Source organism: Stigmatopora argus, chromosome 14, assembly GCF_051989625.1.
Source record: "Stigmatopora argus isolate UIUO_Sarg chromosome 14, RoL_Sarg_1.0, whole genome shotgun sequence".
Lineage (NCBI taxonomy): Eukaryota > Metazoa > Chordata > Actinopteri > Syngnathiformes > Syngnathidae > Stigmatopora > Stigmatopora argus.
Genome location: NC_135400.1, coordinates 4,634,624 through 4,660,855, shown reverse-complemented (window position 1 = coordinate 4,660,855; position 26,232 = coordinate 4,634,624). Strand labels below are relative to the sequence as shown.

General features: G+C 39.8%; 1 protein-coding gene across 2 annotated transcripts in view; it reads right to left on the bottom strand.

Annotated features, from left to right (window-relative positions):
* cacna1ha (calcium channel, voltage-dependent, T type, alpha 1H subunit a) overlaps positions 1 to 26,012 on the bottom strand; it is a 99,465-nt gene extending 73,453 nt beyond the window's left edge. The window contains exons 1-2 of one of the 2 annotated variants that reach the window (XM_077618423.1): positions 25,600 to 26,012; positions 23,995 to 24,436 (exon numbers count right to left, since the gene is read on the bottom strand). In XM_077618423.1, coding sequence (XP_077474549.1) covers positions 23,995 to 24,412 — 418 coding nt within the window. In that variant the 5' untranslated portion in view covers positions 24,413 to 24,436; positions 25,600 to 26,012. The remainder of the gene's footprint in view (positions 1 to 23,994; positions 24,437 to 25,599) is intronic. The other variant, XM_077618424.1, reaches the window with a different exon arrangement.
* Positions 26,013 to 26,232: the final 220 nt, after the last annotated feature.

Genomic DNA, 26,232 nt, shown 5'->3' with positions numbered 1-26,232 from the left:
TGGGGAAAAAAAAACGAAGCCCCCCGCCCCTTTTGTGCCCCTCTCCCCTCGGCGAAATCCGCCCAATTTCAGTTAGATTAAACACTTTATTTCTATTAAACCACTCGTTATTTATTACTTTGTCAATATATGGCGAATTATAAGAAATAAAACATTTTTTTCAATCCAATATCCTGTTTTTGGTGTTTTTTTCAGAGAGTTGGAACGGATTAATTTGTTTCCCATTCATTTCAATGGGAAACTTCCGCTCGAGTTACGAGAATCTTGTCATACGAGCGCAGTTCCGGAACGGATTAAGCTCGTATCTCGAGGTACTACTGAATAGTTCTTTTGTCAATATGCCAGTATGACGGCGAGCACACTAATTTGGTGCTCGCCGTCATTTCGGCTGTAATTACAAAAGAAATCCTGCCGCTAGATGTTGGCGTCAACAGAGCATTCAAAGCTAGACTGCGAACTATATATATATATATATATATATATATATATATATATATATATATACATATACATATATACATATATATAAAATATGGATGAATATCGAACCGCAACATGAGATTATGGCATGTGAGGCATATGTCAAGCGACCGGATGGCTTTTTTCACGGCTCGCCGTCACTTTTGATTTGCGACCAAGTCACGAAAATGAAATGATGCCGTGAGTACATTGTAAAATGGCTAAATGAAGTACAACCGAACTCAGTTTTGCTTCCGTTGCCTTTTTAAAAGCGTGTTTTTAGCGTGTGGGTGTAGGGTGCATGTTTAAGCTGGTGTGTGTTTTGCCATGCCTGGCTGTGTCTATAAAAACGGTGCGTCCTTTGTGTGTTTAAAATACAGAAATAGCACTCGTTACTGACACTGCGGCTAAAAATACGATGCGCTGCAAAGTCGTGAAAATACAGTACCCTTAACATGTACAGTTATTTTTCATTTCCACTCCAGAAGCCTTACTCTCGAAATATTTTCACATACTATGTCTATTTAAAACTGACCTCACACAATACATTTTTATGCTTTTACACTATCAATAAAATTGCCATTGGGAGTTTCCCAAACAGATATAGTTATATTCTATTCTTACCACAATCCAAAACCTTGACTGCCTTTTCCCCTGGAGCGAGCCCACCATTGAAAGGAAAGGTCAAAACATCTCCGACCTTGGGGATAAATCAGCTCCCATTAGATCAGACTGTACAGTACATTGAGATGCAAACCATTCAAGGCACACTGCTATTTGACATCCTTTGCTGGCCATGGAACAATAAAATTCAATTCATCCCCAAAAAGGTCAGCAAAAATCCAGGAAGCTTGTGTGGGAAAGTCTGTTTGTTCTCTTTTGGTATTTTAATATGAGTCCTCCAAAATGTAAATCACCAAAATTAGTAGACTGGTCTATACAAGGCTTGACATATTTATTAGGTCATCTGTCAGAAAAGGGGAAGATACATATATTTTTTCATGATTACGAATACGAGTCACGTGATTCTGAAGATCCATCAATACTGAGTTCCGATTCAATACCTCGGAGATGTTTTATAGAGGTAAAAAAGTTTTGAACAAAGCTATCCCAAGATTCTAGTCATATAACAGTGTTTTAACCCCTTAACCCAGGGGTAGGGAACCTATGGCTCGGGAGCCACATGTGGCTCTTTTGATGGGTGCATATGGCTCTGAGCTAAAATATGAAAACCAGTGGTGAGAGAGCGGAGTCCCGAACGCACCAATAGGAACGTCACATCGGCACTGTGGCATTATTTTTTTTTTCATTAGAGTCTTCTGCATCTATTCTCTCATTGATACTCATTGATTAGCAACAGCGTAACTATGTTAAATGACTAAAAAAATTGCACATTTTCATGTATTTTGACTTTTAAATTGTGATTATGGCTCTCAAGGAATAACATTTGAAAATAGGAATTATTTATGGCTCTATCTTTCAAAAAGGTTCCCGACCCCTGCCTTAACCCAACAAAAAATAAATAAATAAATCAAAAAGCCCTTTCTTGCAAAACAATTGCGCCATTGACTAAAACTGGTGTTTTGCTTTATGTGTTTATTTTACAAAGAAACAGACTATGGCTTGTGCCTTAACCAAGTTCAATGTATCGAACTTACTAAAGAACCCCCTGTGGTGATAGAGGTATTACATGTTAATTGAAGTCAGACAGATGGGAAATTAACAGACTGTTTACGTCCAGTGCATAAGGGTGCATAAAAAAATACGGAAAAAGTGTTGCTTAATATTACAGAACAGTGTATTGAGCCCCATTTGCCTTAACAGCACTCACACTTCCCTAGTAATGGCTGTCTGTGTTTGCATAACTGGAAAAGGGTTTTAGTCTCTGATGGATCTTTGGTCGTGGTGCAATGTGCAGAGCCCAAGCAGGATGTTTATTTCCTTCAAATTGTTTAAAAATATTAAGCCACCCCAACCCAACTGCTGTGTCTACATTTTTTGGACCATAATTTTCACTCTTACATTTTTGTGTAATGGAATGTCAGATTTATGAAGAATCATCAACAAAACATGTTTTTTTTTTATCTACCAACATGAATCCCCCTCTAACTTTCTTTACTAATTATGTGAGATCGTCTCTTATTGATCATTTTGAATTGGATCCTGAACAGTCTCATTCAAATTGAGACATTTTGACTTGACAAATAACAATCTTTTCTTTATATCTCCTTTTATCAGCCACAAAAAAGGAGAACTTCATCCAAATCAATAAACTATATTTTCACACCTATAGGGCACACTTAAAAGTCTAAAATTTTCTCTAAAATGGACAGGGCACCCAATCAGTCGGTGCACCTTGGTTATGCACTAAATTAAAAATGTTGTATGACCCTGACCGCTTGACTGACTGGTTTCATTTCTAGCCGACACATTCCTTATTGCGATCAACCCAGCGAAGGTTCACCCTAAAAATCCCCCACCCTTTGTATTCCAAGCATTACGGTAAATTCATTCAAAACATCACAGACGAGTGGTGAGCCAGTTGACTTCCGTGTCCTCGTAGCGCTTTAAACACTCAAAAGAACTCTCAACTTTCAATACTCAAAGAAACAACACATCAGAGCTATACAGAGGAAAGGCCTGACATGAATGACAACAGAATGTGGGAGTGAACGCTTGGAAAATGGACTAAAGCCATGGATCGAACACGATATAACAGCGAGGAGAAACAGCGTTGCAAAGGGCTTAGGAGTGATGAATGTCGGATGGCAAACATAGTAGTCCTATACAAAGACTGACAGGTAGCGTCGCAAGAATTACGTGACGGTTTGGAATCGATTGTCGATGCCTGGGCCAAAGTGCCGGAGAGCACTATAGCTTTCATCAAAGCTGAAATCACTATTACAAAACCCCATGGCGACAAGTTTGACCCTGACAATGAGATGTAATCCCGCATTGTCGGCGAACTCGCCCACGTGGCCGAACTATTTATGTCGGATACAGAAGATGAGAACTTTAACAGATTTGTAGATGTTTGAATGCTTTTACTTATATTATTGTGAACACGCAATAAGACAAAATCAAACTCAGGTTTGCCCATGTTGCCTTTTTTACCACATACGCTAGCATGCATGCTAATGTGTTCGTGATGCTAGCACGACCATTGAAGCGCGTCCTTTGAAATGAAGCGCCTTTTCTATGGGCAAAAAACTGAAAATACAGCTGCAAATGAGATGCCGCCCTTTCAGGTCCTATAGGTGTGAAAATACGGTATTTTTTCAATAAATAACCTCACATAGAGAAACATTCCTGGACATGGAGCACACACATTCATTTAACTTGATATGAATCATTCAGAAAAATAAATTATACTATAAAGCATCCAGACACATTCTTTTTCACCCACAAGCAGGGACACACACACACATACCGCCTGGCTCACCATGTCAGTTACCAAATTAGGAAATAATATGCAAGGTCTCCCAAACATCAAGATGTGCTCAGTTAGGATAACCTCCTACACAATTTGACACAAATACAAGCGGTTATAGCTTCCAGGGCAAGTAAGAGAGGGTTGTGTGATGCATTGCTGCAAATGTTAACAAAAGAAAGAAATGTCTGTTGCACAGGAAACTTAGCAAGAATAAAAGATATTGTGAAACTTGGCTGCTGGCCAGCTCAGACTTAAAAACATCTTCACGCAGTGGAGTACCACATATTACACTAAAAATATCTATCTAAATGTAACTTATAAGTCAAAAGCAGACAAATTTGTAAAAATAGTACAGTTAAAATCTGTTGTTATTTACCCAGAAATCACTGAATTACAATACAGAGTATCTGAAAAGAGATTAGTACTGTCCAAATTGGCACATAACGGCTATTGCTTGGTGCCTCTCCGAAAAGGCACACGATGTAAGAACCTAGGAAAGGCAAGAACAACGCAATCACAACCAATCTTGAACACTCAGCCATTGATGGCTATTTATGCCAAAACCACCAAGACAGTTATTATTTTGTCCCTTTTGGTAATTGTACTTGTGTATTTGTATTTCTGTATAGGGGCGAAAACATGTATTGGGGTAGTAATAATGGGGGTGATCCTACTTCGCGTTTTTGCGTTCATCACGGCCATGTCTGGTCTACGTTAACCGTGATATTCGAGGGATTACTGTATTCATTGACTCAATTATGACACTTCCATTCATGCCAATGACCAGAAGGCTGCGTGAACATTCACAGACACAGCGTGAACCTAGTAATAGTCATACCCACATATACACTGTAGGACAGTGGCCTCCAAACTATTCCACAAAGGGCTGCAGTGGGTGCGGGTTTTCATTCCAACCCAGAAAGAGGACACCTTTTTTCACCAATCTGGTGTCCAACAAGTGCAATCGGTGGATTGCAGTCAGATGCTTCTTGTTTTCTGAAGAAATCTCATTGGTCAAAATGTCTGTGCTAGATCGGTTGGAACAAAAATCTGCACCCACAGCGGCCCTCGAGGACCGGTTTGGGGATCCCTGCTGTAGGGTAACCTACACAAAGTTGCACTGTAATAGAATAACGGAGGCTGCAGAGATAAAAAAAAAAAATAAACTACAATTGACATCTACTTGTCTGAGAATTGTTTCACTGAAAAGGAATGCTACGTTCTGCATCACAGATTTCTGTCCTACATTTAATTTTAGCACTAATGTCAAAGATTTAATCAGTTGCAAAGAAGCATTGCACTACTAACAAGTCAGAAAGAATCACTGCTTAACTTGCCCCATCCTGTAGTTTTAATTAAATAGGGGGATTTTAAAGATGGTGTATGCATAAATGAGGTGTCTAAACCCAAATTCTGCAACTTCTTAAATTACATTAAAATTCCCATCATGCTGGTATTCCTGTCACTTTCTAATGCATGGAATGAAAATGCATTTACTGCTGTTTAACAAGGCAGCCCAGTGGAACGGTGGTTTACACGCCTGCCTCACAGTTCAAAGATTGAGGGTTCAATCCCCTGTGAGTTCCGACCTTCTTGTTTGGAGTTTCCATGTTCTCCCCGAGGGTGCATGGGTTTTCCAGCGTACTACACTCCCACATCCCCAAAAAATCATAGTCCGTTGGTTGAACTAAATTACCCCTTTGTATGAGTGTGAGCGTGAATAGTTGAATAGTTGTCCGTCTCCTTCTGCCCTGCTAACAACCAATTCAAGGTGTCCCGTCCCTGTTGCCCGTACTTGGCTTGGAAAGGCTCCAGGATAAGCAGTATGAGAAATAAATGAATGAATGATATTTAACGCAAATGAAAAGCCACTGTGTTTTATAATGAACATAGTGACAACAGAAATTTTTCCCAAAAGAGTCGACTGTTTAATTTGAAAACCATGGCCAATATGCTGTTCTCCTGGATTTTGACAACTTAATTTCCCGTAGGCCTCTAGAAATGGTTTATTTTTTATGCCTTTGCACATTTTCATGCCACTTTTTACCATGCACATTCATCACAAAACAGTGAATAAAAAAGTGATTACACTGCTATTCTTGTTAGGGTGCCATTATCTTAACATAAACTCTCCAAACAGGCAATAAATCCATGTAATGTGAGCACTAACAATAATCAAGACCTTATTTAGCTCAGCTTCTGCTCTTGAACGCATAATATTGCAGTAATACAACGGGACTCTCTGAAGCACAAAGATCACAAGGAATAAAACTTCTAAATTGGATGAGCTCCAAACCCATCACACTTCCTCTATATCTTAATTCATTGTATAGTGGGTAAAGTGTTAGTGTAAGGGATTTATTGACACAACGGAAGACGGAAACTGCCTTTTTTAAAGGTTAATGGTTTTTTTAGTACCTTTAGTAGTATAATTACAATTTAGTAGTTAACAGTAAACAAAATAACATGACATCAGTTGTGCTGTTCAATACCATTGCCTAATTTTGGTGCTTGTTGTCCTTAACTCATTCACTGCCATTGACAGAAATAGATATTAAATCCATTGCAAATGGGAAGGTTGGCTATGAGTGATCATGTTTCAGTTTCATTGAGTGCGATTGGGTTAAATTTTCTTTGACAGCCAGGCCTCCCTGTCAACATGGAATGGACATCAATCACCATCAATGGCAGACAAAGAGTTCATTTCATATTGTCCACGCCAGGGTCGCGGTGTGCTGGAACCTATCACAGTTGGCTTCCGGCAAAAGGCGAACTACACTCTAGAATGGTCGTTAGTCAGACCTAGGAGTCAATACTTAAAAGTAAAAATAACTAAATGCATCTAGAAAAATGACACGATCAGGCCCAATTTCCAATCAGATGAGGAGATGAGTGACATTCCAATTATATAAACATACTTGAAATCCAGTTCTTGTAAAGTGAGGCAATAAGAATTACTGCCTAACATATTTTCTCGCATATATGCCATATTTGTCGCAAAGAAAATGATGACTGAATCGAGGGTACAGCTTAAATGCGCACAAATTAGACTTGACATGTCGAAACTGCAAGGTGACAAAGAAGAAACACCATAATGCAAGACAATGTGGCCGATACAGTAAATTATTTCAAAATAGAGAAAAGATAAACAGATAAAACGCTGAACAAAATTAACTTTGACATCTATGAATGAAATTCAAGAAAGAACCAGTATTGCATAAAACGTGAAAAACTCACTTACTTGTGCCTCCCATTGCTCGCTCAGAGCGCCGCCATCTTACCTAGGAATTACAAACTAGATGGCTACGGACACACTTCCTGGTTGTACTGCTCAAGTGACTTCCTTTTGAATTTGTCTAGTTGCAGGCAACAGCCTTTAGGAATGCGCAAACCAGCAGGCGATCCTTTCGATTCATACAGTATCTCAGAAATACCACGTGCGATATTTTTTCTAAATATTTTGCCTTCAAAGTAACACATTTGTACTCTCTATCAACACCATGAATATGGAGGTGAAATTTGTGAATCAGGGGAAGTCTTATACGAGAGAGATTGTAAAATTCAATTATTTTATGGCAATTTTAAGTGTACATCTTATATATGGGGCAGCTAATGTGCGAGAAAATACGGTAACTGTGTCTCCCAGGAGTTCTTAAAATATGTAGCTTCCCTACTTCGCTTACTCCTTGCAGCAAGAGTCTGTGCTTTGTCTACAATAGAGGCTGACCTTAGTGGGAGTGCGCATGTGCAGTGTTAGGTGCACATTCTGTTTTGTGGTCATGTGCAAAATGAAGCCAGGAAGTAAAACTTAAAGCAACCTCGGGATTTTTGGTGAGAGACCAATGGAGAGAGAGAGAGAAAAATGTGAGAAGTGTGGGCGAGAGAAATAATAGAAACAAGTCAAGGACAGTTGGTTCATCTTGGTGAAGAGACTTGACTAGAAACTATACCTCGTTACTAGGCAACAGAACGGAACTGCTCCAGATTGTTAGGTTTTGTTGCCCACTTATCCAAGATGTTATGACGTTACAACACCAAAAATTCTGTAATTTTTGCTATACTCTACTCTAAACTACTCTACCCTAACATACTATGCTATACTATAAGCCACGCCCATTATAATTGACACTATTTTTGATACAACAAAAGTGAAACCCTGAAACGAAGTTATTTTTTGATCAACTAGTAGATGGCCAACCCACTTGCCCAACTGGAACATATCAACCATTGAGATAAATGGCAAAAAAAGATATCCTGAATTATCCTGAAGCATTGTGGAAAAATACGATTTACTGCATGCCAATAAATTTCTGATGACCCACGGTTATTCATTCATTTATCTTCAACACCACTGCTCCACATCAGGGTCATGGCGTGCTGGGACCTATCCCAGCTGACTTCAGGCAAAAGGCGGACTGGACACTAAATTGGTCAACAGTCAGTCGTAGGGCACTCATAGAAAGAGACAACCATTCACACTCACAACCACACTGCCACCGAATCGGCATCAATTCCACACAGCCCGCTCCAAAGTCAGGATATGTGAAAACAAACAAGGGCGGTCCGGTGGAGCGAGGGGTTAGTGTGTCACCCTTACAGCTCTGGGTTCCTGAGTTCAAATCCAGGTCACGTCCACCTGTGTGGAGTTTGCATGTTCTCTGTGTGGGTTTCCTCCCACATTCTAAAAACATGCATGGTAGGCTGATTGGAGACTCTAAATTGCCCCTAAGTATGGGTATGAGTGTGCATGGTTGTCTGTCTCCTTGTGCCCTGCGATTGGCTGGCCACTGATTCAGGGTGTCCCCCGCCTTTTGCCCGGAGACAGCTGGGATTGGCTCCAGCAAACCCCATGACCCCAATGAGGATAAAGTGGTTCAGAAAATTAGATGAGTTGAGATGAAAACAAACAAGCAACTAAGGTGCTCGGATGATTCGCCTAAAGACGTTTCGCCGACGGACGTTTGACAGACGGACAAGTCGCCGAATGGACGTTCCACCGAACGGTCAATCGGCCGAACGGAGCTTCGGCCGAGCGGAGGTTTCGCCAGCGCGCTCGCCCCGCCCCCGGATCGTGTGTGTACAAGTTTTTCAACCTTGGCCCGCGGGCCATATACGGCCCGTTAGGATTTTTAATCCGGCCCGCCGAGTAGGTAAATCATATCCCTACGGTCATCGGAGGGGTTTCTCCCCGGGAACAGAGCTTCGTGGGCGGATTTTAATGACACATGCTGAGTTTCATTATCGAGCTCCATATATTTCCCGAGTTTGAGCACTTTAAAAATCGGCGGGGGTTCCCCCGAGCCTATCCGAGAATAGTGTGCCGTGAGCGGACTGGGTTGGACGACGCCCCGCTGAATTTCTGCAGCTCCAGAAATTTTTCAAAATCCATCTTAAAACAGCGTTTAATTATTAAATACAAATACTAGTATTTGGGGAGAAACCCCTCCGATGATATGATTTACCTACTCGGCGGGCCGGATTAAAAATCCTAACGGGCCGTATATGGCCCGCGGGCCGAGGTTGAAAAACTTGTACACACACGATCCGGGGGCGGGGCGAGCGCGCCGGCGAAACCTCCGCTCGGCCGAAGCTCCGTTCGGCCGATTGACCGTTTGGTGGAACGTCCATTCAGCGACCTGTCCGTCTGTCAAACGTCCGTCGGCGAAACGTCTTTAGGCGAATCATCCGGCCACGAGCAACTAAAGATCAAGACTTTTGCAATCACATTTTGTATCCAAATCCAACATTTGATACTTTTGACAACCCTACTGAAGACATCTCGCTCATTGGCCCTTAAAAATCTGCACTGGACTGTAAGCCGTTCTATTATTTACGATATATTTTCGCAATCTTTGCATGTGTAAATCATTTTCCTTCTAAACGCAAATACATTATCAGTGGCCTTGACAACAGTGCTTCCGATCATAAATTTAATCTGAACTCTAATCAGATTGAATAAATTTTGTTCATGTAAACATAACCAATAGTGCACACAGACAACTGATGCAGTGTGGATTTCCACTCCTACACAAGACATGCGTTTTGTTTTGGCCGTAACAATCATTTCTTGTTTTCACCATTATGTGATTGTATTTAACTTCTGTAAATGTCAATTAGGTTTTAATGAAGAAAGGCTCTGCTTGGTGGCCCTGCGTCTATTGTCTAATGGACCTTATTATTACAGTTCAAACACACACACACGGACCCCTACACATGCACACGGCACTAGACCAAGATTAAAGACTGTCACGAGGCAGCTGACCTAGCTGGAGTGTGTGGGGTGCAGGTTTTGTTTAAAAGCCTGACTTTAACTGAAGTGGCTGTGTATTGCCATTTGCCATTTGTTTGTGTTCAGGGAATGCATTGCAGAACAAAGATGTTTGAGCAAAAGATAGATCTATCAGCACAATACTGAAAGTTAGATTGTTCCAAAGTCAAGTTTTCACCCTGTTGTTGTAAAAGTGTAAAGTCAGTGTCATTTAGAATGCCTAAAATTTCAACCAATCTCAAGTTCCTAACTCGCATTACATCTGCCAAAGTGGTTATGTACTGTATTCATTACAGTTGATTTGTTTGCTGAAAGACAGAAATTGAATTGGGTAATGCAAAGTAAACTCACCAATTTAATAAATCGGGGAGATTAGGAAACAACAATTACCTTATTTTCTCGCATACTAGCCGCCTCCGCATATAAGCCGTACCCTTAAAATTGCCTTAAAATTGTTTCCGTACCCTCCATTCAGTCATCATTTTTTTAGCGACAAATACAGCGCGCATGCGAGAAAATACAGTAAGTATCCAGCTGTATGCATTAGTCTTAATTCATTCACTTCAATTGGCAGTTTTAGACATGAAGTCCATTGAATGATAATATTTCACTGCCATTGATGGCAATAGACATCCAATCCAATTTTAAAGGGGGTCCCCAACGATCAAACAATGCTCTCACCCCTCTCAGTCAAAGTAGATTGGATGTCTATTAGTGTGAAAGGAATCCCTTGAGTTAATATTCCAAAATAAAAATAAATACATTTTAAAAATCCAATCTTCTTTATCCTTTCAAAATGACGCTACCATGTCTGATTTCTGATCGGACCAAGGTCATCCTTAGAAATAACGAAAATGCATCAGGAAATGACTACAACATAAAAAAGCATGAAAATAATCAAGGGTGTCTGAATATTAGTATACCTAGTCACTGTACATATGTACATTGTAAATAAACACATTCAAGAAGGGTTTGGAAAGGACGTGAAACCTACATTATTTTTTGCAGAAATTGATGTTAACATCTATTGTTATACGGTAGTAGTAAAATGTATATGCCTTTAGTTACATTTAAAGGGTCGCGATATTGAATAAGGGAAAAGACACAAGATGAACCATTGCAGAGATATGCTTTCAAGCTCTCCTTTGCTTCTCATACACACACAAACTCTGCTGCGCTGTTGGCATTGCCATGACAACATAGTGCTGGATGCTGATGGGTATCCCAGATCTTTTATTTATTCATCCATCGCTGCATTACTTATTCTCAACCCGACGAACACACAAGCACACACACACACTCACATGGGTGAGGATCCTCACACACGTGTTCATCTTTGCATGTACTCCAACACATGCCGCTGTTTAAATGCTGGTTTCAACATCAGAGCTGACTCTGCAGAAGAAATCTGCAAATTAGTAGCGGAGAGAGTGTGTTTGGGCACGTGAGGGAGGAGTTCTGACGTTCTGCTCCCCAAACATTGTTGTGCAAAACAAAAAAAGCTGTCCTCGCAAAAGGGGCTACATCAAACAGACTGCTTCTCTTTGTATGCATTTCTATCATGACAAGCATCTTTCAGACAGTAATTTAATCAGCAAAAAAGGCAAAGGTTGCTTGCTATGTTATCCAGGGTTGTGGGGAAACTACTAAAATGTCAGAAAAATGTGCACATTTGCAAAAAATACACACACAATTTTCAATAAGAAAAACTCTAAGAATAGTGGTTCACCCATTTAACAGTAAAAACAACAAGGAAATGTGATCTAAAAACACATGTAAATGATGATCTTAAACTCTATGTCTCTGTACTGAACATAATTGTGCTCCCAGTTTCTCCTCAAAACATTAGCTTCCTTTTGAGATAGTCAGTGCTTTTTAAAATCTAAATTAGTGAGTATGAAGTTTTCCTGTGTCACATGTGGAGATGCACTTCATCCAATTACATTTGCTCCCTTTTTTTCCCTACGAGTGGACTTCATCTCACTATATCATTGTAACTGCCAATTAACCCATACACTAAAATATATAATTAATCTGGCTGTAAATGCTACTAACCTTAGTTTCACAGCATGTTTGCATTTTGTCAACTGAATTTGCAGTCAACAATAAGAAAGTGATTATCCTTGCTTCAACAAGGGTTCTTTCCTAACCCTTTCTCGTGAGTGGGATCTTGGATAGAGATATGACAATATGGTCATACATTGCAACACTGTGTATCCCAATAGTTAATCAATATGCTCCCGCAATGAATAGCTGTAATTAAAAAAAAAAAATCCAGTTTTTAATACCAGATCCAACAGGTTACTAAAATTACCACTAGAATTTAGTATGTAATATATAGTAGTAGTACTCACACATTTCCAAAACCTAAACAGGATACGGTAATTTAATAGCTTTCAGTATCACGTACAGTAGTTAGTTGTTAGTTGAATAAAATAAAATAATCATTCAAGCATGCGTTTTTAACTGAAGAATATCTTTAAAAAGAAAGTTAGGATAGGGGCATACAGTAATTAGCTATTTTGAAGAGTGAAGCAAAGTATGCATCATTCAATAACCATCTACTCGATGATGTCCAGCAGAAACACGCGCTAAGTAAGGGCCAGCAAAAATATATAAGACTACGTAAAAAGAATTGCCAGGCAGACATTAGAGGGAAATGTCTTTCACATAAATTATGCATTAATTCAGTCCCTCTAACAGCCTGTTACTCTATCAGTATTATTGGCTGTGCCTTTTTTCTGGGAGGTAGCAGTAGGACGGTTTAAATCCATGGGGAACATGGCCAATTGGGCTTGTCTGATGGTATCAGGTTGAAGAACAGTTCAGCTGCTGACATGCGGGGGATTTCTTACAGGTGGCAGGTGTCTGTTTACAGCTGAGGGCACAGCAGCCATGCATTTTATGTGACATGGACACTGGTGGAAGACCGAAAAAAGGATGGGTAAAGGACATAAAGTGACTGATGCACGACTCCAATCACTGACCTGTACTGAGGGTAAACTATATTTCAAATTAGGAATGCTTTTGAGCATTTGAGAGCAGATTCATGAAACTCAATACTGGACCCTTTGACCCTGAACAGTACCTCCTCCAATTTAAACCTTTCACCACAGAGGCATTGATCCACTGATGAACTACAACTGCTGATAGTGTGCTTTCCTCAGCATCCAGATGATAGCAGAGAAATACCCAATCCTTCCCTTTGATTAAGAGGTCTAACCAATTTTGTCATGGGCCACAGAGGGAAAGCAATATTATTTTTGTTCAATTGTTTTTTTCCAAAAATGGGTGGCTTTCAAAACATTGCTTGCAATAAATAAAAAATAAAAATAAAATTGCAAATCTGGACCAGATTCGAGGAGAATGAAGACATGATTACTAGCTTTAGAACCACATACTATACATTAGTAATGTGATGGCTGGATTTGGCCCATAGCCCTGAGTTTGGGACTAAGACTCATGCCCAAGATCACCAGTTTCCAAACCAGTCCCCAAGGGCCGCAGTGGGTACAGGTTTTAATTCCAAATGAAGAATAGGATACATTTTCACCATACTGGTGTCTTAAAAGTGTAACCAGTTGATTGCTGGTACAGTCAATGTCAGGTGCTGCTGGTTTAAGAAGAAACCTCATTGGTTAAACTGTCTGTGCTGGATCAGTTGGAACAAAATCCTGCACTCACTGTGGCCATTTGTGGAATAGTTTGGATCACCCTGTCCTAGATGAAAACATAATAAGAAATATGATCTTACTTCACCTGAGGGGAGACTACTTTCAGACTAATTTCAGTAGTCTTCATCTAATACAGGGATGAGCAAACCAGTCCAGGTTTTTATTCCAACTGATCCAGCACAGACACTTTAACCAATGAGATTTCTGCAGAAAACAAGAAGCACCTGACTTCAATCGAATGATTGCACTTGTAGGACACCAGATTGGTGAAAAGGTGTCCTCTTTATGGGTTGGAATGAAAACCTGCACTTACTGTGGCCCTTTGTGGAATAGTTTTCCCATCCCTGATCAAATAGGCAGACTAGCAATTTGAACATTCATTCATTTTCTAAAACACAGGGGGTACTAGAGAATATCCTAGGCAACTATGGACACCAGGCAGGGGACACCCTGAATCGGTGTCCATCCAATCTCAGGGCAGAAAGAGATGGAACACCATTCACCCTCATTCTCATACCTGTTTAACCAGCCTACCACACATGCTTTTAGGATGTGGGAGTAAACTGGAGTACCTGGAAAAAACTCACAAACCCAGGGAGACCATGCAAACTCCACACAGTTGGCCCGACCTGGGATCAAACCCTCAACCCCAGATTTGTGAGGCAGATGCATTAACCCCTCGCCAACCAGGCCAATTTAAATTTGAACACTATTTTCCTTCTTACATGCACAAATAAAAATGTCAGAGTCAGAGCTGCCTTCCAAATTGTTTCTAGAAGAAGTGTGTGTGTGTGTGTGTGTGTGTGTGTGTGTGTGTGTGTGTGTGTGTGTGTGTGTGTGTGTGTGTGTAAACAATGAGCCAGGGATAGATAAAAAGCCCCCGAACTGGAAGTAATACCACAACTTTTTCTATCAAAAACATGGCACGGCAGTTGATATCCCTTTCAACCCATGCATACACACGTGTCTATCTCTATTTTACTCACGCTTGTATACACAGACACACACACACACGCACGCACACACAAGCACAGATCTTAAAACATGTGAGGGCTTGAATTTGTTTGCTTGCCATGATGTATTTGCAAGCAATGATTACTCACATAACTGACTTTTTACAATTTAAGCGGATGGTGGATTTTTTTTCATGTTTGCAGTGAAAATATAAACACTGCAAACAGCGATTGTGATACCGCTAAGAGGAAAATGTATTTACATTATTGGAAAGCTTTACAAACACTAAATGTAGTGTAGAGAGGTTATCTTCTTGATATTTGATGCAATTAATTTAATAGATTTTAACACTTTGAAAATGACATAATTTAAGATTTTGCTAATAATCAAGGAGAACGATTCCAAAACGTTATCGTTGTCCGAGAAAGAATTGCGCTCAAATAGGATCCACTGTACTTGAGACAATCATTATTATGCTTGAGCTGGAACTGTCAAGGAAGCTTTTGAATTCATTCATTTTCCATATCCTCAGAAGGTTCGCTGTAGCCTGTCCCAGCCAAATATGGGCTCCACGCAATTGGTCGCCAGCCAAACGCAGAAACTTCTATTCATTCATTCATTATCTGAACCGCTTATATCTTCACAAGGGTTGATTGACTTTGGGCCAGAGGTGGGAGACACCCTGAATCAGTGGCCAGCCAATCGCAGGGCACGAGGAGACGGACAACCATTCACTTTCAAACTCATACCCAGGGGCAATTTAGAGTGTCCAATCAGCCTACCATGCATGTTTTTGGAATGTAGGAGGAAACCTGAGTACCCGGAAAAAACCCATGCAAGCCCGTGGAAAACATGCAAATGCCACACAGGTGGACCATCCTGGATTTGAACCCACAACCTCAGAACTGTGAGGCCGACGTACTAACTACTCAATCCACCGGGCCGCCAGAAATTTCTGTTATGTAATATTGAAAAGTTGATTTTGAAAGTATATTCTCAATTTTTATTCGTGTATTTGCAGCTGACAATATGAAGTACATGACACAACACGAGGTAGCTAACATGACTCTTGTAGACTCAAGCGACTTAACTTTTACATTGATCAAACGATGCCCTCATATTTATAGCTTCAACATGAAAGATATTATTCTTTAAGCACTTCACAAGAACCAAAGCATGGGAAGATAATACAGCAGCTAATCAGCTTCTTAACGGAATTGGAAAATAGAATGAGATAGATCAAACTTTCCTTCAGAGAAACCCTAAGAAATACAGTGTATGCAGAGTTAGACAAGACACACACATTATGAGAGGTGTGGAGTGTGCGAGCACTTAATACCTCAATGAGGCAGGATCGCTTCGTCTCCACAGTGATGCCCACCTCATGACCTCCAATCTGCTGTTAGCACAAGTACTGGCCAAATATAATGAGTCATCAAACACAAACACAGACCAACCAATATGCAACGATAAATACACTGACACTAGCAGTGATGCACAGAGCTATGCAAACAAAGACCCCAATGTTTGCCTAGTGACAGAAGGTGAAGCTCAACCTGGTGACTTCAAGGTCAATTCTACATCCAAAAATGAATTTAAAAAAAATATTTGCAATTATATCCCTGTGTATTAAAAAGAAGGAAGCAATGAAGAGGTAAAATAAAATCATTACAAATATGAAACACTAATTTACATATATCAAATATTTATCATCACATGAAGATGCATAATCAATTATTCATTGGCTACCATTGACAATGATACTATATGTCCAATCCGTTTGAATTGGGAGCATGGGCAGCAAATGTCCACTTATAATAAACTCATTTAGATTCAGAGCCAAAGGATGATTGGACGCTACATGATTTAACGGATAGAGGTAACTATTCTTATCTGATCTAATAAATGATTCAGCACAAAAGCCAACTTATTTACCAGTGATGCGTGGCACAGCTTTCACTTGTAATCATTTATGGAGGAAACATGAGTCCCTCTCAACATCCTTACCGACTGTATAGTGACAAATACTAAAGGAATGAAAACAGAATGACTCTACCTACTCTTCAAGATCGATCAACCATGTCTAGCCCATTGAGCCTGATCCATTCACCTTGACTCATCTTTCTTTACCCATCTTGTGCTCTTTAGCCATTAAAAGATGCCATTTTAACCTTCAAGCAACTATTGACATCACAAAAGATAAATTACCATTTATTTCTTCCTAAAAGTTACATTTTTCATTCATTCATTCAACTCCACTTATCCTCACAAAGGTAATGGGCGCACTGGAGCCTCTCCCAGGCAACTATATGGGCAGTAGGCAGTGGACACCCTAAATTGATTTCCCGCCAATTGCAAGGCACAGGGAGATGAACAACCATTCGCACTCAAACCTTGGGACTTAGAATGTGCCAACTACATGTTTTTCTCAAATTTAATTTTTAAAATACATTTGAGATTTTAGATTGGTGATCTTTATTGTTTTTCCATATCATACAATCAAATATGCACCTTACTATCAGGTTTGGGTTAAAAAAAATAGAAAAAGTAGGCGGTGTTATCTGGCTGCTGGCTCTACCAATTTTTTCTGGGAGTTGACAACCCTATTCGACGCTCATGAATGGAACAATATGGACATATCGCCTTCTGACACTGCACACCGTAATCCGGGAGTGTCTTGTAGCTCAGGAGGGCGAGTACATTTTACATGTCAAATTGTGTAAAAATTCCAGCTGAATTGGGACCAATGCTTTATTACAGAGAGTAATTTTGGGCCAGGAAAAGATGGAATTTTGACCGCCAGCGCCCTTTAAAATAAGATTTGAACAGAGACAGAGAGAGAGAAAATGTGCAAATGTTTGTCATTATGAACGAAACAATGGCCTCTGGGCAGACAAACTTGAAAAAAGCTATCACCCTCAACTTGCACTTTGTGTAAAACTTCCGTCCACATTAGCTTGAAGGTATTTTAAATTAACTGTTGGGCTCATTTATTTTATGAACTATAAAGAATCAAAATAAACATGATCCAAGTTGTATCTCCTGCTCCTGTGTACATACATACTTTGCTTAGAAAGAGTCAAGTGTTCATTACATGAATAACTTCAATTGCTCATGGATGTGATTGCAGCTTGAACTAAGACCTACATCTCCTCACATGATGTGTCGAAGAGCACCACACTCAATAAATGATGCTGAGCATCATAAACATGATGAATGAGGGATGCTGAGTGGCCCTTATGACATTCTGTTAATTGTGCATCCAACTATTAAACCATTTTACTGTCAGCATGATCAATTACTTTCAAGTACAAAATAAATCACTTGCAACCACTGTGTTTAATCTGGATTTAAAGTTGTTTGAGTCTAGTTGAAACCTTACTACTCTTAACAATATGCAATGATACTTTTAGGAAACAAATTCCAACCATTTCTGCAAAAACACCTTTGACAAAAGCAAAATGCAGATGGCTGTGTGTTTGAGTATGAGATATAGTACATCTCTAGAACCTTTTAGTTTTAAAGCAAATACTTATCATGCAAACCCAACATGACGTGAACAAGATGTTGGGTCCGTAGACATCAACTTTTGGCGACATTAGGCCGGTGTGAAAAAATAAGTTTTTGACATAGTTTATATCAGAAAATGTTCAGATGATGGTATGCTTTGAGATTTTTTCAATGCAAAAAGTGTTCCGCAGCTCAAAAAAAGGTTGGGAAACACTGGTCTGTTCCAAGAGGCAGGCCGACATGTTTTAATGGATGGCTCATTTGGCACTGAACAGCCATGGGAAACTATAATATTAATCTTAAGTGGGAATTCCCTCCAGGCAATCCCCCAACTAATGATTGCCAACCCGATTATTCAGGTAAATTATACTAATCTGTTTCAGAATGGCTCAAAGGTGAATGAGGGGAATGAGAATGTTGATTCATTAACCTTTTATTAAATCTCTGCATTCTGATATGCAAATATAGCCATGATGCCGTTCATGGATACACCTCGATACACCAAAATGTCTCCCCATGGGTTCTACGTCCTATAGTTGTATAAATTTAGTCAATCTATGCTATATACCGTATTTTCTCGCATATATGCCGTATTTGTCTAAAAAAAATGATGACAGAATCAAGGGTACAGATTATATCTGCACAAATTCGACTTACACATTCACGAAACTGCAAGGTGACAAAGACCAAACGGCATAACACAAGACAATGCGGGCAATACACTCATTTATTTCAAAATAGAGAAAAGGTAAAAAGCTAAAACGCTAAATAAAATTTATTTTGACATCTAAGAATAAAATTCAAGAAAAAAATTAACCGTATCTTGCATAAAACTTGAAAAAACTCACTTACTCGTCGCTCATTAAAATATCAGCCTTGATACCTGCGTAATGTGTATCTCATGCTATTATTGCACCCAGAGACTAGGTGAAAACTAGACCGCTACGAGCACACTTCTTTGTTGTTCTGCTCACGTGACTTCCTTTTTGAATGTGTCTAGTTGTAGGCAACACTTTAGGAATGTGCAAACCAGCAGACGATCCTTTCAATTCAAACAGTATCTCAGAAATACCACGTGCGATGATTTTTGATATTTGTACTCCCTAATGAAACTATGAATATGAAGGTGAAAATTGTGAATCGGGGGGTTTCTTATACAAGAGAAATTGTAAAATTCAACGATTTCAAGGCAGTTTTAAGGGTACGGTTTCTATGCAGAGGCGGCTAATATGTGAGAAAATATGGTAATTATTTTTCAGTCCAATATAGCTCTTTCCACATTTTGGGTTGCTCGTTTAATACAGGTTGTAAAGGAACTGTCACAGAGAGACCAAAACAATTACATAGGAGAGTATGATGGCCTGTTTTTACAGGGAAAAATAAATGAGGACACACTAGCACCAAAAATCTACCAGACTCTACTGCTATGAATTTCTTCCAACATAACAGTCACAAGGGAATAGGGAAAATGTTTGTCGCATCAGAACTTCCTGGATGTTATTGCAGCTACATTTTAGTGCCACATTCTCTATTTCCCAACATAAATTATTGTCCCATTAATATGAGAATATTGACTAAGTGCAATATTTCTCTAAATAAAAAAACAACACTATAATATTGCAGCATTCTTGTTCACAAATGACTCTATATTAACTCGTTCATTCGCCCCCGTTCCAGTCAAAATGAATTAGATGTCTAGCCCTGTCAATAAGTTAGCACAGACACTATTCTAGTGAATATTTTGGGCAACTGAAATTTTGTAGTTAGTTCGTTTATAAAATATTGACATCATTTAACAAAAAAAGCAGATGCACATAAGCATGAATTCAAAGTGTTGTCATACATCACCATATCAATATATTGACACACCACTACTCTGTTGGTGGTCAGGTTATTTTCCTGATGCACGGATCTGGATGCACATCATGCGTGATAAACAACCTGCATATGAGAATTATGCAAGTGCCATTTTTACTTGAAGGCTGGTAAATGACACCAAATCAAACATGTACAGAACATCAAATAGAAAAAGAATTTCGTCTCATACTATAAAAATAAATGATATGATTTTGAAGCACAAAATGGCTGCCTGACAGAGACATGCACAGGGGCATCATTAAACAAATATAAGGAATGAATGCCTTTTGCCTGCAGACAAAACTGCTTCATTCTGGAAGACACATCATCAACCTGCTTAACATGAGGGGCGTATAGCCAAATATATAATATAATATATAGTTACAAAGTAGCAATATAAAATATGAAATAGTCTTGCTGCAAATACAACAAGCTGCAAATAGACATGTAACAAGTAAAATGCAAAAAGTGATGTTTCCTCTGACTCATCTATGATGCAATGATGAGAACGTTTGGCAGTGTTTGAATTCCCTAGTGACTAAAATATCTAACTTTAGTTATTGCTTACATTTTTACTTTACGCAGTCAGTTCTCTTGAGAATTTCACCGGAATTTGTATTAGAATAATGTTTTGAGTGTGTTCCTCAGTTTGAGGGCAACGATACAGTGAGTATTATATCCTTGGTAAACATGCATTAATCTAGTATATCATAACACTGTTGGGGGGGAAAAACATTCATAGTTATCGGACAATATACATGGTTTGGATTTTTTTTAAGTTTAGTCAGACATCACAGGCGTCACAGGGTTCATAATTTATAATAATTAGATTGTTTTGTACTTCACATGTATGAATATTGATAGCACATCAGCCTATTTTAAACTGAGAGCGTTCGTAAAATATACTTGAACATACGGTGACTAAAATCAACATAAAACACGAATTGATTTACCTATTTTATACGTATTTATCTCACTTCTGACACCTTGTTGTTGTTGACTTTTTAGTGGTCCGTAGAGAAGTACAATAGCGCATCACTTTCGTAAATGAAGCATACCAATTGCCTGTGGTGCAGAAGGAAATGTTTCTTGAAACTGTTTGTTCCAGCTGCTATAAAACGATAAATTAGAAACAGAATATGTGAATGTTTTTATCTTTTATTAATACGGTGGGTATTTTTTTCGTAACCAGAAGCGAATGTGTTTCTATGTTATTGTATGGCTGCCACACTCTGAAATTTCTCTAACAGAGTTTTTTTTTTACTTTTTACCTTTAATCTGTTCTCACATTATCACAAAATCAATTTTCTGACCCTGTGACCTATAATCTTTTAGTTATCTTGTGCAAAGCCGATAGACCTCCAGAAACAAAAGCAACCTCCACTTTCTGCAGCTTTCATCAACTGGGAGTTATTGAGTTACCAGAAAAAACAAAGCAATCATTCATCTTCCGTACCGCGTATCCTCATAAGTGTAGCAGGGGTTGCTGAAGCCTATCCCATCTGATTTCGAACAAAAGGCAGACTACACCCTAGACTGGTTGCCACTGCACCATAGGGCACACATAGAGACAGATGACCATTCACTCTCACAATCATACAGCCACCAGCGGGAATTGAGCCCACGCCTGACCAGACTGAAATCTGTCAATTGAACCACTACATGACCAGACATCTTCAAAACAAAGCAAAAAAACCTTTGTAATAATTATTAATTAAATAAACTAAATTCAAACCCGATGGTCCAGAGCTGCTTTTGCCTGATTTCGACGCGGACTGTGTGTTCGATTCCTGCTTGGTGGCGGTGTGGTTTTGAATTGTTGTCTGTCTTCATGAATGCCCTATGAATGACTGGCGACCAGTCTAGGGTGTATAGTCGGGACATGCTCCAGCAACCGTGACCAAGACAACTATAAACAGTGTTGAAAATAAATGAATAAATGAATAATTCAAACACACACCATGGAAAGCAACAGTAGAACCATAATAAAAAGAAACTCATCCAGTCTTAGACCTAAACATCATAGTGAATTTTCCCAGGTCAAGAGCAATGCGTTAAAGTATGCTGATTAATTTTACATTGCTTAATGTTTCAAAACTGTAAAAAATAACAGTGGACCAAAGTAAATTCAATGTCAAACTGTGACAACTAAACTAAAGTTTAAGTCTGATATGCATTAAAAAAAATTGTTGTGTGTGAAAACTTAATCAACGTTTGTAAACGGGCAAAAATATTGATTATCTATCTGTTTGTTTGTTTGTTTGTTGTTGATTCTATACACTCAGTAAGTGATGCGCTTTCAACGACTTGCCGCCGAACGTTTTCCAAATCCATGGAACCCATCCGGGACTTCAGACAGAACAAGGCCACTCTGCTCTGCTGATCTCACTTGGACGACTTAGTTATTTATTATCAATTTATATATTATTTATTTGTGGTGAAAGTTTTAAAATCTCATTATACTTGTATAATGACAATGACGTTCAATTCAATTATTTATTTGTCTGTTTGTTTGTTGTTGTATTTGTGCACTTAGTGGTGAAGCTTCTCATCTCATCTCATTTCTGAACCGCTTTATCCTCATTGGGGTCGCGGGGGGTGCTGGAGCCTATCCCAGCTGACTCCGGGCCACAAACCTGAATCGGTGGCCAGCCAATTGCAGGGCACAAGGAAACGGACAACCATGCACACTCACAGCCATGCCAAGGGGCAATTTAGAGTGTCCAATCAGCCGCCCATGCATGTATTTGAAATGTGGGAGGAAACCGGAGTGCCCGGAGGAAACCCACGCACGCCCGTGGAGAACATGCAAAGTCCACAAAGATGGACATGACCTGGATTTAAACCCAGGACCCCAGAGCTGTGAGGCCAACGTGCTAACCACTTGCATCACCGAGCCGCCCAGTGGCGAAGCATTATATCTCAATATACTTGTATAATGACAATAAAAAGCATTCAATGCAAATGAAAAAAGATCCCTAACAGAATTTTTTTTTAAAGTGAAAATCGTACACACTGTTGTTCTGATATGAGATTTGCTGTGAAGGAAAATGAGACCAAGATAAATCTAAATGTTTCCCACTGGAATGTGACCTTTAACCTGTACAATGAAATTGTGGGGGAAAAATAAACATGTAACATAAACATTAGTTTGAATGTGATGGAGTGAGGCACTTGCATCCTATATTTAAAGAGTCCACATGCACACTATACGTTTTCACTCTCCAAAATTATCATGTGAGTTTTACAGGTTAAATGTTTCATTAAAGGTCTTAAAAACAAGATTTGAAAAGAAGTGTGCAGACCTAATATCTACTATAACTACAATATTGTTACGCAGAGGCGAACCTTTACACTCACTTGTATGTTTTCAAACATTCTAATTGTAACATGAATTTATTTATTTAAAAGAAGTGTCAAATTTATTTGCTGTGACATATTTTGTGTTTGTGTTATACAGGTAAAAAAAATGTAAATATGATTTTCTTACTCTGAATTCATTAACTGCCATTAAAAGCACTAGACATCCTATTCATTTTAAGTGGGAGTAAAGTGTTCATATGCTGCCAACCTCCCAGTTTAAATGTATTGGATGTATTATAATAATAGACCAATGATCAACTGAGAAGATGAAAAAGCCACATCACTGACAAAGTTAATTATATGACCCAAAAAAAATTCAAAAATGAAAAAGATCCACCAAATAAGCTACAGGGAAGAAGAGTTGCTACACAACTGTAAACAATTTGAATTCACTACTTACAAGCTTGGAAATGAGGACAAATTTGGTCTTACCAGCTGGTGGTCAAGCTTACGTTTCCATGTCATGAAAGGATATGGGTTACACACAACACGAAGACACCAGTTGCGTGGCCGTGTGGTTTGCTTCATACAGAAGAAGGCCGTAGGAGCCAGGGCTGGGTATGGTTGCTCCTCCTCCTCCTCAGAGATGCAGTCCGGATCCCGTATTGGAGCTACGATCCGAACTTCCAGTGTTGGTCCAACATCCACTTCCAGCTCTGCTTCCTGCACTTCCTCCTGCTGCTGAACTTCAGCTTTTCCTTGTTCATCATTCCTCTTCCTTCCATGACTACAACTACCTGTGCGCTCCATGTACTCCTCATCACAGAGGCCTCCAGGTTCTACATCACTCTGGTAGGATTTCAGTATTGCGAGCCTCACCTCTTCCAAGACCTCTTCCTGACTCTCTTGGCTATCTGCATACTGAAAGTGCGCTCTCCTGTCGCCATCAGTCATGATAGAGCATCAGGCCGAGCCACTCTGAGGGGAGGTCAAAAGAGAGAGAGAGAGGTTAGCTAGAGGTGGAAAGTGGGAGGGGATCTCTTGATGGGAGCTTGGGTATGGGGAAAGATTGCAAAATGAAAAAAACACTTCAGAAGGGAAGTTTAAAAAAAAAAGATTGATTCTTTCTTTGAAGCTTAAATCTCGAAATTCTTTCCCCGCTAAAGCTTCCTTTCCTTAGGAAAAATATTTAATTTTATGGGGTGGGGGGGGAAGAGGCATGTAGAATTGGCTTTGTTTAAGATCCATTGCAAGTGAAGGTAACTGGAGTTACAAATTGCCAGTGTGGCACCGTGGGAATAGTGTGATTTCTCTATCTCCCTTCCTGTTGCTATGTGATGAACAGATGGACTGCTCTGCCTCTGTTCTAATAGAGCTTTTTGAGCGCACTCCAAGCCAAGAAATGCGCAAAAAAGGGGTGAGAGAGCGCATGAGAGAGGGGAGCGAGGAGAGAGAGAGGGGGGAGATGAGAGAGAGAGAGAGAGAGAGAGAGAAAGAGAGAGAGAGAGAGGGATGAGAGAGGGATGAGAGAGAGAGAGAGAGAGAGAGAGAGAGAGAGAGAGAGAGAGAGAGAGAGAGAGAGAGAGAGAGAGAGAGAGAGAGAGAGAGAGAGAGAGAGAGAGAGAGAGAGAGAGACGGAGAGAGAAAGAGAGAGAGTCAGAGCGAGGGGGAGAGAGGTGAGAGAGAAACGAGAGAGATGGGGGGCATGAGAGGAAGAGATAGAATAGACGTGACTGCAATCCTGCTCTGTATTTAGTCAATAACAATTTTAAGAATTTTAAGAACGAAGAAAATGTCGAGCTCAAACATTTTTGTTATTCGTTACATATTAGTATTCATCTTTTCCAGTGGCCTTTGTTCACACTCTCTTGAAAGACACGCGCATCTGAGAAGTCATTAACGATCCTGATGACCTCAGTATAACAAATACGTTCATTTGGCTACAAATTCACGCTCTGTTAGTTGTTTAAAAGTCATAAGACACAAATAGCGGTATAGAAATAGCCTATTGGGCTTCATAGAAAATAGGGAGCGTCCATCATCGTATGCGATTAAAAAAGTGCACCCATTGGCTCGGAACGTATTCAACCATTTTCAGCTTTTAGATGAATAGGAAATAAAATTGTGTTTGAAAACTATACCTTAAGGAGACGGAATAGGAAGTTTCCATAAGCATGATCCGCGAGTTTTTGGCTCCAGCGCGCCCAGCCTTCCCGCCCCAGATTACCCGGAGCCGTGGTTTTGCTCCCTTGTTTCTCCACTAAAGCTGTACTTCCACAATGGTTAAAAAAATATCACAACGACCATTTCTTGCAGTGCTTTTCAATGAAAGCATCTACGCGCATCCCTCCGTTCGCGCGTCCATCCTCTCGGGTCGGGTGTGTTGGCGCAGCGTGGAGCGGAGACGCACGCAGACTGCGTGGGCAGTTCAGCTTTCAGGTTCCGTGGAGTATATCTGTGAAGGGAGGGGAAAACCTTGCCTGACTCGGGAACCCTGACATGTGACGTGATGTCCGGCTTAGGAGACGTAGTGTTGAGTCATAAGAGACACGCACGCGTGCACAATAGAAAAAAAAAGAAATGGAGAATTAAAAAAACCGAGGGCGCAGCGTGGGTGCGCAAGCCACGCGGGTCTTGTGCATCACTATGGAGTCGGAAGATAAGTGTAGTGAAATTTAAAAAAAAATGTGTTAAGCCGAAGGATACTGCAGCCAAACAAAGTCTCATCTCATTTTCTGAACCGCTTTATCCTCACTAGGGTCGCGGGGGTGCTG